Source organism: Opisthocomus hoazin, chromosome 1 (genome assembly GCF_030867145.1).
Source record: "Opisthocomus hoazin isolate bOpiHoa1 chromosome 1, bOpiHoa1.hap1, whole genome shotgun sequence".
NCBI lineage: Eukaryota > Metazoa > Chordata > Aves > Opisthocomiformes > Opisthocomidae > Opisthocomus > Opisthocomus hoazin.
In genome coordinates this window covers 131209117-131222330 of record NC_134414.1, presented here as the reverse complement: position 1 = coordinate 131222330, position 13214 = coordinate 131209117, and the positions used below count along the sequence as shown (strand labels likewise).

Sequence of the window (13214 nt, the reverse complement as noted above, 5' to 3'; positions counted from 1 at the left end):
GACGGGACGGGAGGGAAGGGGTCAGCAGACACCCGCAGCACGCCGGGAGGGCACGGGTCGCGCAAGCACTTCCGCCCGCCGCACGGCCCCGCCCGGCCCGGCCCGGCCCTCCACCTGCCGGCGCGCAGCGCCCCCTGCTGGAGCGGCGGTGTACCTGCAGCCCCCTACCCCCCAGCGACGCCCTCGGGGGGGGGCGGGAGGGGCGCGACAAGGCACGGGGTCGCGCTGGGTGCAGGTGAGTTGTCAGCCCAGGCCTAAATAAGACCGAGTGTATCTTTAGGCCTGGATTAATTCTGTGCGGAAGAGTTTCTGGGCTGCTGACACGCAGGACCGATGAGAAGTTTCTAGGACTTTGTTCCAGAACATTTTGAAGCAGAATTATCCTTGTGATAAATGCCAATTTCCACTTTTTTTTTAGCTATTAATTGAATCTGTCATAAAAATAATTTAATATGAAATACTGGAATTATGTTGTATAGACATATGCATTACATGTATGTGTGTCTATGCCTCCTTAGCATCCTTACCTGTAGGAAGAGGAAGTTTTGTGTTTCTGTCTCCCCTTACTGCCCCGGACCCCTCAGCTGAGGATGAAGAGGAGTCATCTTTCTTTAGCACGAGTCATCTCATGCCTAGAAGTGTCCTTGTGGGCAGGAGGGAAAAGGAAAGAGTATGTGCGAAGACACGTATTGCACTCAAGAAAAAAAGAGCTGAAAATAAAAACAACAGTAAGACAGTGGAGCAAGCACCTTGGAAGCCCAACTAAAATTTGCCAAGGTGAATTTAGGTTTGCCCTGAGTGCTGATGATGCTTGCACCTTGGTGTAACAAGGTGCGTGACCTCCTAACCTCTACAGGTTTTGCTAAACTGCAACAGCCACTGCTTCTGCTTCCCGCTCTCCGTTTCTTACGGAGACCTGACAATTTGACCAATCTAACCTGCTGTCTTGCCTCTTCATGTGGTTTTGCCCTGCTGGATTCTGAGTCACTGCATCTTGGTGCCTGGTAGTAAACAGCTTCAGCTGTGTCTCCCTGAATTTATGGATTATTGCTGTTCACGTAAGCATATTCTGCCAAAGCTGTGGGACAGCCTCTCTCCTACATTTCCCTGTCACCTGTCTCAGCATGGCAGAAGTGTTCCCTACTCCACGTGACAGGCTGTAGTTCCCTCTCTTGTCAGAAAAGAAGAAACTTGAACCATACAACAGAAAATACGTATCAACAGGCTGACAGCTTCCAACTGGGACAGCCTGAATTCCACCCACGTGATGCTTCCTATGAGCTAGCACAGGTCTTCAGATGTACCTTGCCTGTACAGCTTGTTAGCCTCAAGGACACCCATCAAATTTACGCTGTCAGAATACGGCCAGGAGTGTTCTTTCTCACCTGCAGAATCAGCCTACACATCCTTTTTGTTGCTTCGGGTGTCTTTTTACTGCACTGTTTCGCAGGTATTCCTCTCGCTCCTGTTCATCTGCCAAGAAAGCAGCAGGTTTGGATGTGTCTCCAATCTCTGATACTCAGCATCTGAGGCTATGTTCTCTGCACACCCATGGACTCCAGGTCCTTGTGCTAATCACAGTCTTGCCTGCCCTGGCCAGGGTAAAACTCTGGCACATAGGGAGCCATATCCAATTGATCCCTTCACTCCTGTTATTCAGAATGAAGAGTCCTACATCAGAGTATTGTACTTAAACCTCATACCCATACCCACATGGATGAAACTGGAGTTTTGTTACTACATCTGCATCGCTAAATAGTTTGGGGACAAGGAACAAGGTTTAATGCTGGACCGCTGATTCTCTGTAATGCTAAATTGTCAGCAAGCTTTTTGGCATACTTCTGGCCAAGGCCAACTAGCAGCTCCACAGCAATGCCTAGGCCCCAGGAGAAGACCTAGCTACCTTGAAGACACCAAGGACTGCTTCCAATAAGAAGTTAGATTTGGATCTCTTCCTCCCATGTATCCCAACAGGCTGTACTGCCTCAAAGCACTCCTCCATGTCCTTCTGCCATGTCCCAAGGCATGTAACACATCTTCCAGTTTCATACTGTACAAACGGCAGCTTTATGGACCATAACAGAGTTTTCCTGTCATATCAGATATTTTGACATAAAAAAGACACAAAAATTACAACAAAGTGTTACAGCCTCGAGGAGACCCACAGCACAAGCACCGTGTAGGGTGGATGTGGCTAGTGTAGCCGCTTGGTCTCAGGGCCAGAAAATAGTTCCCAGCCCTGTTGTATTTTGCGATACAGACAGGGCTGGTGGGGAGGAACTGGACCCATTCTTGCTCTGTGTGCCTTTGAGTGAGGCAGGGCGTCCCCTAACCCAGATGTGACAGATGAAATGACTCTGGTGAAAAGCAGCTCATGCAAGTTCACGCTAGATGCCATACCCCAAAAACAAACAAGCAGTTTCTTCAGGGGGTGTTCTTCTACCTGGACAGACCACATTTCCTAAATACCGAAGGACGAGCGAAAACAACAGAAGTGGGGAGGGAGGGCGGCATGGGAAGAGCGGGCCACTTGTCCTCCCTCCCACAGAGCCAGTTAGGCCTCTGCAAGCAGCTGTGCCAGTTTCTGACCACTGTCAATACGTCAATTCTGCTTCCCAAAATCACAAGCCTACGTTGGATTTGTGTACACACCTCCCAGGCACGTAACCTAGGGCGATTCTCCATTGGTATTGACAGCTGGTGCACTCAGCAGCGACACACGGGCAGCAGCCAACCCATTTCCCTTCCCACCAGCTCCCTGCAGCGGTGTCATATTGGACATTGCCGTAATGGAAAGGTTAAAAGAAACATTGCTGAAAAGAGATGAGAAAGGATTGACTTCATGTTTAGACAGCGCCTGGGGCTGCAGGGGGTTGGGTTTGGGGGGATGGAGAGCAGCAGGAGTGGTTGAAACTGCGTCTCCTCTTCCCCTTGTTGGCAGAACAGGGTGAGGCTGTTGGCTTGGCGGTGGCATTCGACCTTGCTTTTTCTTGTCTGGTTGGGAGACCCCACCAAGTTTGGAGTGCCTGTACATGGAATATGAAGAGGATGATGATATTTCCTTTGCAAAATGGATGAGCAGCTTCTGGGGCCACAATTTGATTGATGAGAACGAGAATGAGGGTAGAGGCCACAAGAGACGTCAGACACTACCCTTTAGTGAAAGGAGAGCCTCCCTGCCGGTAAGAGCTGCGTGCAGTTTTCTCCGTGTGTGTGTATGTGTAAGCGTAAGTGCCATCCCCAGGGGCGTATCCCTAGACATCTGTGAGGATGAGTATGGTACACCTTGCCGAGTAAGTTCAGCTCCTACTGCCAGAATCTACTTGCTGCTTGAACTCAGCTGCCTGCCAGAGTCAGGCCTCCAGTGCCTTTGGCATACAAGAATACTGGCAGACTTCAAGACAAGCAACGATATGACCAGAAATGTTAGGAGAAGGGTGTAGTAGCTGCCTAACTGTGTATTACAATGTTGTTCTGTCTGCTAAGCATGACTGGGCAGAGATCAAAACATTTTGGAAACTGGCATACAAACAGATTGGCTCAGCTGGGTTCAATGGATCTGTTCTCATGTGCAAAACTATGTAAGCCTGTATATATTCACAGGATTTGGACCTAATTCTGCAATGATACCATCTCCAGTAAGTTGTATGCTTTACTCCCCAGGCTTTAGCTGTTTGCAGGTGCAAGTTCTAATTTAAGCCAGAGGATGCAGTCCCTCCTAGTTTAAAATATATGACTCAGCAAGTAAGGATGCGACAACATTATACTGTGAAGTAAGATTTTAAGGGAGAAGAATGTTTTTTATTCTTAAACCAACAAAATAGTTGGCAAAGGGTCAGGGTTCACAAGCTGAGGCACTTTTTTAAGGCAGCTCACAACTGTCTAACCAATTATCAAAATGAAGTTAAACTGAAAGCAGCTGTTCCCAGTCTGCTCTCTACTTGAAGGCTGTTGCTTTTATTTCAGCGTTAAAAACATGTTTAGGTGGTCCAGAACTGTCTCTTTTTTTCCAACTACATCAACGGGCTTACCAAAGACATTATGTTTCCTTACAAACCATTTTTCACTTACATCCTTGGATCATTACGGCTGCAACAAAGCAAGTGCTATTCTACTGGGGAGAAACAGCTAATATTGTCCAGACTTTTTTTCTTCTGCCATGCTATATTTTCATCTTGCAAGTTCTTCTCCACCGGACCTACAATGTTCTAAGCTGTGGGATTTTTCGTTTTCAAAAAAATTTGGCTAAGAAAAACAAAACAGACCAAAACCACCTCCCCCCTCTTTGAATTCCTGGACAGGTTGGAGAGATAACCTTCATTCATTAGTTTTGAGTTGATCACCCACATTTGTTATTTACTGTTATATTTTACCCTGGTCACAGAGTGCAAGACAGACTCTGAGCTAGAGCTGTGCCAATGGATTCTATCAGAATGCCTGAAAACAGAATGTTTCTTAATTTTTAAAAAAACACTAATTTTACTGTATTTTAATTTTGTCCTTCAGAGACATATGTGATTTCTACGCATATGTGACTTCTTCAGGCCCCAATACAGACTGAAGTGTAAGAATGTACTTTAAATCACTGTCTATTCAGCAAGCTGCTAAATACATATTCATATATATTTGTGTGTACACATATATTTCATTTGAAGCATGTTCTTATACTCTATTTGTTCAAAAGCTGTTTAAATACTTAGCTAATGGCTATTCAAATACTTTGCTATAGTTGCATCCCTGAATCAACACCTGGGACTTGGATTAAGTTAGCTGGCAGAAAGAGAAGACTGTGACTTCTGCCATTACTGTTCAATGAGCCCAAGTTGTCCTGTACTCTTAATTATGCCTGGCCTTTACATTAATGCTCCACACAAATTTGTCTTGCTCCAGTAGTATTATACAAGAGACATAAGTTTCAACTGCTTTACTTCTCAGTGCCAGAGTTTGACTGGAGGAATGAGAAGGGAAGATTTGTTTGGGGATTTTATGATTCAGGGATAAATTTTGACATGATATTTTTTATTTGGAAATCTCTGATGAGTTGGTGGTGAAGAGCACTAAAACATGTTGTCTTCAAGCAATCTAGAAGTTAAACAAATGGGCACTAGTAATTTCTTAGAAGGACCTCCAAGAAGAACATCTTGAGAGCAGCAACTGGATGTGTGCTTTTCACACAGATATTATAAATTATAACTACTGTAAAATTCATTTTTACAAATTATAACTACTGTAAGATTCGAAACACTTATTAGTGTTAGTTAAATATGGTCTTCATCTTATCAGAACAGTGCTATTAATCAGGAGGATTAATAACTGAGATCAGATTGCATCTCTTATGTAAGTTAATACCTCCACAGCAGACCACAGTGTGCTCCTTCTGTGTCAACATCATAAACGGAGATAACACTGCTGTCTTGGTGAAAATCAAGTCAGCAGGTTCTGACACAGCTGTTGGCAGAAGTTCCTTGTGCAGATACAGTGATACTGCCAAAACAGCACTGCCAGCGCGCTTTGTCTCGTACCCAGGGCTGGTGTACAATGCATCAGCAATCGTGCAGTCCTGCCCACGTGAACTGCATCTGCACCAGGACCGTTTTGCCATTACATAGCAAAATGCTCGCAGTATAGCTCAAAAGGTGGTTTTGCATAACACTGGAGATCACTTTCAGCTCCAAATTGGTATGCTGGCCTTTGTAGTCTTTCCTGTGCTGTAGACAGATGTTCAAGCAACTGCTCTCACCTCAAACACAATGGTAAACTCATGCGGCGTCCTACCATGGTAGAGCCCCCCCAAATATGGATAAAACTTTGTAGGACAACTCCCAAATTAACAATAATTTTCGTTTCCCCCCTCCCCCCCCCCAATATCTTAGCATACCTCACAAACATTACTGAGATGAGCTTTGCAAAATGCTTTTGCTATTTTCATTCCCATTTTGCCAAGGGGAACACAAAACGATATTCATCCTTCACTGGGTCATTGGCAAGACAAGCTAAAACTTGCAGCTCCACTCCCCTGAAAAGTGTCTGAGTTGTGTACACTGCTGTGGGCCAACACTGAATGTGAAAACTGCCTGGGCAGAACCAAGTCATCTCTCTTCATCTCCTTTAGTTAACTTGTTCCCCTGGCAAACTTTAGACACATTAGCGGCAATACCCTTTTTGAAGCCTTCAGCTGCAACTTTCCTTGGCACATTCTGGTTATCCTCCATCATTTTGGTTCAGGACAGTTTCTTACCTCCCAGACATTTTGTTATGGGGAAAAGACAGGAGGCAAAGGAGCACTGAGAAGAGTTTTGAAACCCTATAAATGTATCCACCTTCCAGTATACATTGCTGCTCACAGCAAAAAATCTAATAAGAAGCAGCTGAGAGTGGGAGCAGAGCAACTGACTGCTGTTGAAGTTACTTACATTTAATCTAAACTAAAGTCAGACCAAACATCTACCACAACATTGTTACTACAGATCAGCTGGAGCCTAGGCCAAAACATTTTTAAGGAATATACGCTTGACTATAAGCTGCTCAGAAGGAAAGCAAGCTCTGGGACAGCATCTGTATGTCAGATGTTCCGAAATATCCCTAAAGTACTGGGGTCATTGTCTGAACTTCAGCAAACAATGAATGCTTGTGCTGACACCCTGAAGATTCATTTTCTTACCAACAGCTGTGCAAGCCCTGAGATCAAGCCCAAAAGATGGAAGCAATTATCTTGTCTCCATGAGAAACTGAGAAAGAGAATAGGCATATTATATTGACATCTATTTCTTGAGGTATTTTGTTTGTATACTTTTTTTGTGTGTTTTAGCTGGGCAATTAGCAAAAGATTAGCTGTTGTATAAATAGATACCCTGAGCATGACTGGCCTTTACATAAGGGCTCAAGCAGAAAAAAGGAGTACTAAACCCCTGAGAACATGCTTGGTGCTTCTGGCTTTCCCAGTATTAGCAAGAATTCCCCATTTTGATACAGGGGAGCATTGATGTTTCCTCCTTCCCATGCCTTTTCCCTTGTTTCACCTCCTCCTGCTTTCTCTGGTTTAAGAAGTACGTGAGGGCAGACCCTAGCAGCCAGAGACCAAGGGGAGTTTGCTAAAGAGGCACCAGATGCAGTCACGAGGCAGCTGCTGGGGCAAGGACAGGAGCAGGTACTGGGGCTGTGCTCAGAGACCTTTGGCAAGGGAAGAAAGCAGCGGTGGGTGGACAACAGATTGTGCAGATACAGAGGTGATCTCTGTTGCAAGCAGCTGCTGAGACTTCAGGAGGGGAAGCATAAATTAAAGCAGTCTTCAGTCATTCTTATTTACAATGTTACCAAGCAATCAGTTTGGCACCAAACACGTGTATTAAATGCATGTGTTGAATTTACGAAACAGGGAGAAAGCCACGTGGATTTTATATGAAGTTAGTGCCGGATCTGCTTCATCGCTGAGCTTCGTTTTATGACTCTCTCAGTTCTCCACAGAGTCAATCTTAAATAAGATGGATGTACTGTGCTACTTATAAGCCGTGAAATGTTCATGCTTGCGCAGTAGTGTTAAGGCTCCTGTCCTCTGTAGGGCTGTGCCCATGAGACAGCGACATGCTAACATGCACGAGCATGCTGTCCTCCTAGCCACGGTGGTATGTATTATGCAAAGGCACTGTGAAAGGAGGCACAGTCACAGTAATGTGATTGCACAGATACGTATGTGTAGCTTTACCCTTAGTCCACTGAGGCAGACTGGCATTTCAGTGGAAGGCCTGTCCCTTTTCTGGGCCATTGCTGCCATGTCAGTATGTGAACTGCAGTCTTTTTGTTAAGGGCCAAACTATAATTCTATCTGCGAAGGGAAATTAAAAAGCAATGTCTTAGTAAAATAAAACATTTACAAACATTGCAAAACAGGATCGATAGAATACCATGCCCAAATTCAGTTGTCATCCTGTTTTTTTTCCCAAACCCTCTAAGAACAAATATCAGTGATTTTTAGTGTGAGACAATTTTTATTTCCAGGAAACAATATATGTTGATGCCATTAAAATGACACAGAAGACATTCAGCTTTTTGAACTTGACATAGCATGTGTAGTACTGTCCCTCAAGCACAATGTGATTGCTTTGATGCTTTTTAAAGTAACAATACAATTTGACCTTACAGAAATTACAGCTGTATTGATTGGTTTGAAACCAAAGTAAAAAGAGTATGGCAGAAATCATTACCACTACTCTCAGAGGCAGTCCATACTACTAGTTACCAAAGTAAGCTTATGTCTGGAAAAGAAATTGAACCAGTACCATGTGATCTGAAAACCCTTTGGTATTAGGTGCTGCTGTCTGGTGTAAGATTTTTTTATTTTTAGCACCTCTCATCAAGCCTGTCTAATGTGATGTAGTCACAACCACATGGATACACAGCCTCACTGTTCAGAGAAAGGCTACACAGGTCCCTGTTGTGCTGATGCATTTATAATAGCATCTGGGCCAGTGTAAATGCAAATACACACAGGAGAGGTTTCAGGTCTCTTGCAGTCCAAGGTTTGTAGATTCATGTGGCCACAGTACCAAGTTAGTTTAGCTTTCCACTGTTACAGAATCACAGAATCACACAGAATCACAGAATAGTAGGGGTTGGAAGGGACCTCTGTGGGTCATCTAGTCCAGCCCTTCTGCCGAAGCAGGGTCACCTACAGCAGGCTGCAGAGGACCTTGTCCAGGAGGGTCTTGAATATCTCCAGAGAAGGAGACTCCACAACCTCCCTGGGCAGCCTGTTCCAGTGCTCCGTCACCCTCAGAGGGAAGAAGTTCTTCCTCATATTCAGACGGAACTTCCTGTGCTTCAGTTTGTGCCCATCGCCCCTTGTCCTGTCACTGGGCACCACTGAAAAGAGCTTGGCCCCATCCTCCTGACACCCACCCTTCAGGTATTTATAAGCATTTATTAGGTCCCCTTGCAGCCTTCTCTTCTTCAGGCTGAACAAGCCCAGCTCCCTCAGCCTCTCCTCATAGGGGAGATGTTCCAGTCCCCTCACCATCCTTGTAGCCCTCCGCTGGACTCTCTCCAGTAGCTCTTCATCTTTCTTGAACTGCGGAGCCCAGAACTGGACAGAGTACTCCAGATGAGGCCTCACCAGGGCAGTGTAGAGGGGAAGGAGAACACATGCACACACACACACCACCAAACCCTCTCTGAGTGTAGGATTTTCTCCTGAATTTTCTCAGAAAGCATTTCAGGATCTGTGGGATAGACCTCCAGTTGTTATAAACAATCACAGCTCCCTTGAAGCCAGCAGAGCTTCTCAGGTTTACTCAGCAGCTGAAGGCTCAGCACCAGGCTCATACACTTATGCAGCAGCTGGGTGCCTGGAGTGCCCTAACGTGACACCTGTGGTGGTCTCAGTTTCAGTACCTCCCATCTCTCTCCCACCATTTTCACTATCTGCATCTTACCAGTGTTCAGCTACTCGCCCTGGAAAATCGTCAAAAGCTGGCAGGGTTTGGGGCGTGCCTGGCTCTGTGGGGTGGCCTTCTCACCCATCTCTTCTACAGTTCTGTCTGTTTCTAAAACCACCAGTACATGACTCCACAGGACACAGCAGCTCTGCATCAATTTATCCTACTTTACAGACCTTCAGTGAAACACAGCTGATGCAGATTGATAGCTTTTATCTGCATGTCAGGCCTGGGAAAATTGAACCACATGGAAACTAAACAGCTATCTACTCCCTGTCCACTACAGCCTACGAATATAGTTGTAGGAAGCCGGTTTCCTACCATTTTGGTAGTAGGGATGTGTCCCTCAGTGCCCTCAAAGTGCTCCCTTCAGGACAAACGTGCCCAAGAAACCAGCAGAAAATTCAGACCTGGAAAATAGAGCATCTTGTTTGGATGTAGGCCATGCTGCAAATTTGACACAACTGGGCTAGAAATGGTCCCTGTCACTCTCAAATGAACTCAAACATCTGATAAGACCTGGAGCAGCTGCAGGTCAAACCCAGTATGTGGCTCATCTGGCCACAAAAGGCTTGGTCTTTGCCTTTTGAGAGTCTTGCCTAGAACCTGCCACCAGATGCGAGGCTTGAATTTTTGAGGTTATGAAGTTCCTTTTAGTGTCAGTGGGCACTAAGAGGACCCAGGATACTTTACATTTTAAACGCTCATTTGAGGGCCAAAACTTAGATAGCAAAACCAGGAATAAAAGCAAATTCTGCTGCTGCCTCTGGAAAGGAAGCTCTTGGCAGTGTGATTCTCCTGCACATAGAAGGAAAGATACAAGAGTCTGGGCAAGGTCCTTCATTCTGCACCATTGTTCAGAGAGCACTCTGTGGCAGACAGTATTTATGCTGGGTGCTCTTCTTTAATATTCAATACTCAACAAAGACCTCTTGTTTTTCAGGCCAGGCTTTCCTCCCTCCATACAACACGACTTCATGCTTCTACCAAAGGCTCATCTTCAGGCCATCTCAAGGGCTCCAAGGAATTTCAAGAAGACCAAGATGTCAAATGCCACTGCCACAGGAAGGGAAGCAGAACACCTTCAGCAGACAGCTCATGCCCAGAGACAAGATCAAACTCCATCCAGGAGTTTGCAGAGTCCTTTGAAAAGCAGTTGCATCTCAAAAGCAAACGCTCAGTTTCTTTGGTAGGTAACACCCATCTTAAGATCACTTCAGAAGAAAAAAAACAACCAACCAATCAACCAACAAGCAGGGCAGCTTTATCCCTGGTGTAATTTCTTTGGCTTTGCCGGGGAAGAGCAGAAATAAACTTGAAATAAAATTTCTCAAATGATGTGGTCCTTACAGTAGTGCAAATAGCGCTAAAGTGTTAGTAATCTTTAGTAGGAGAATTCTTGATGTACTGTTACCATCTAGGCATATTAAAAAATGTGTATCTTCAAAATGAGACACCGCACTGGCTGTGGCAATGTTTTCAGAGGTTTCTACATCTGTGCCAACAAAAAATGGCAATATAAAACTAGGTTTGCTTTACTTTTGCCGTAAGACCCAGGCCTCGTGCTGCTGATGACCTGGTTTAACCATGTACAGTGTTATCTGTGAGACTGCCAGACATCATGGCGCTTGAGAGGCTTCTCATTTACCCCTTGGGACTCCGTCCATCTGCTTCCTTCAATGTCACCACACAGCTGCAGCAGCAGCCATCGCTATAAGTGGCTGAACATATTTTCTCTGTAAGGGCATGCAGCCAGACAGGAATTCTCCCCCCATTTCAACCTTCTCCCCATCACTCCTTCCTGAAGCATGAGCATTTTCTGTATGGTTCATGTTGATGAAGAAGCCAATAACAACCTTTTGTCTGTAACAATTTAACACATTGGTTTTTATTATGATTTTATTATAGCTGGTGTATCATACAATGGAAGGAAGGGTGATAAACCCTAACTCGTTTCTAAGTATCAAAAGAACACTGTCAACTTAAGTCACCCTATGGAAAGAAGCTGTGCTTGAGTAACACTTGACATTAGCGTCAAATAACAACAAAGGGAAGTATCTTTTTTTTCAGTTTGTTGACACTGACAGTTTTGTAAGGGCAAGTAATTTTCAGCTCCCTTTGCAGACCTTCTATGCTGCAACAACAGAGGAAAAAGAAATCTCTTTTCAATAAGCTTCGTCATTACATGATCAGCCCCACAGTTATCGTTTTTGCATGCCCAGTCCTCTAAGAATATGCAGAATTATGGTGATGACAACTCTTATGCAATTGTTAAGGTTTTAAGTGCATTTTCTAATCTTCTGTTTCCCCTTTAAGAACTACTGAATTTATTTCATTTGGAACTTCACATTGTCTCATTTGCCAACCCTCACCAGTGGTTATCTGGTTTATCATTTATCATTTCTCAAAAGTCCCTATGGCTAGGAAGTCTGTAAGTGGGTAACAGTTGTACGATAGGTAAAGTGAGCACAATGCACTAAATACAGCTTCAGTTCCAGTTAAAAACATGGATTCTGATACCCTTCTGTAATCCACAGATTACAAACCTCGTGCTGGGCTGCATTTTAATTTACCTTTCAAGAAGACTAGATTGTTGTCATTCCCTCAGTCACCATTGAAATTTGGGAGACATGAAGGGCTTGAGAATCTCAAAGAACTGAGTGATAGGTGTTAGAGATCTGAAAGGAAATTTGGGAGTAGGAGCATTTTTTTGCATTCGGACCTCTCTGGGTGCAATTCAAACCACCTTTTACATGACTACACGGGTTAAAAGAAAAGTGAGAAAAAGTTAATTCCATTTCATCTCCTTCCCTGCATATTGCTTTTCTCTTATAAAAGTGGCTTGGAGGACACTTCATGACCTTCAGCACTTGTTTTCAGTGAGGTCTTTGCAGCTAGTACTGAACAGCCTTCAGGCACGTAGAGATGGATCACATGAAAGGACAGAAGCATGGAGTCTGGGCTGAAATCTGAGAGTCCTTCCCTTCTCCCCTGCTTTCTCCTTTCCCCCCTCAAGCCCTGCGGACAGGTGACCTTCCTATCATACATAGAGTATAATCAGAAGCATGTTGCCTCTTGCTGAGTTTTAGAGTGACTGGCTAGGGCCTTCAATTTGAGCCCACGATGTTAAAGCTGATCTGGCTGAGGTAGGTAACTGGAATATTTTATTATACTAGTGAAACAAAATAATGAGATTTCATTGTTCACGTGGGAGTTGCTTTTAATTCCCTGCTGTTTTTCTCCTGCCTTTTAGCAACCTGAAGGCATGAAGGAGAGAAGAGAAAGAGAGAGATTGCATTTGAGAAAAACCAAGTCTCACAAGAGAAATGGAGAGAAATCAGAGCCAAGGAGAGAGAAGCAAGAAGATGAAGATTCAGCAGTTGTACCTGCAAACCGCAATGAACAGTTTCCATCACAAGCAAGCATTGAGAAAGGATATTTATGCACAGGCAGCTAGAATGCATTGGGATAATGAATTTTAACACTCGCTCTAAAGAGCAGAGGGAGCATTCTTGTTTTGTTTTGACTAGAAGAGGCCTGTTAGCTAGAATAAACCCTGACCTGTAAAATAAATGTAAAATTCAACTGCATCATTGACACCATGTTACTACCTTCCTGTCCGTACTTTTTCCATTAGGAATATGACCCTTGTCATAGGAGGAGTGTATCTGGAGCAAGATCCAAGTTAGAAATGGACTGCCGTAAGAGGGTTTCAGGCAGATTTAGCATTGCAGCAGGACAGTGGTTGATGTGTACATTTAAAAGCAGAGTGTGCATGTGTTA

The 13214-nt window shown here is 44.4% G+C and overlaps 1 protein-coding gene across 1 annotated transcript; it reads left to right on the top strand.

The window, feature by feature from the left end:
* Positions 1 to 3032: 3032 nt before the first annotated feature.
* On the top strand, positions 3033 to 12888 carry LNP1 (leukemia NUP98 fusion partner 1). Its single transcript, XM_009939442.2, has 3 exons — positions 3033 to 3182; positions 10375 to 10620; positions 12685 to 12888. The coding sequence occupies exons 1-3, from the start codon at positions 3033 to 3035 to the stop codon at positions 12886 to 12888; spliced, it is 600 nt and encodes a 199-aa protein (XP_009937744.1).
* The last annotated feature ends 326 nt before the right edge of the window (positions 12889 to 13214 follow it).

Bases quoted from the DNA above. Each gene is read 5' to 3' on its own strand.
- LNP1 (XM_009939442.2), top strand. From the start codon at position 3,033: ATGGAATATGAAGAGGATGATGATATTTCCTTTGCAAAATGGATGAGC. The intron at 3,183-10,374 runs GTAAGAGCTGCG...CTTGTTTTTCAG, and splicing joins AAAGGAGAGCCTCCCTGCCG to GCCAGGCTTTCCTCCCTCCA. The intron at 10,621-12,684 runs GTAGGTAACACC...CCTGCCTTTTAG, and splicing joins GCAAACGCTCAGTTTCTTTG to CAACCTGAAGGCATGAAGGA.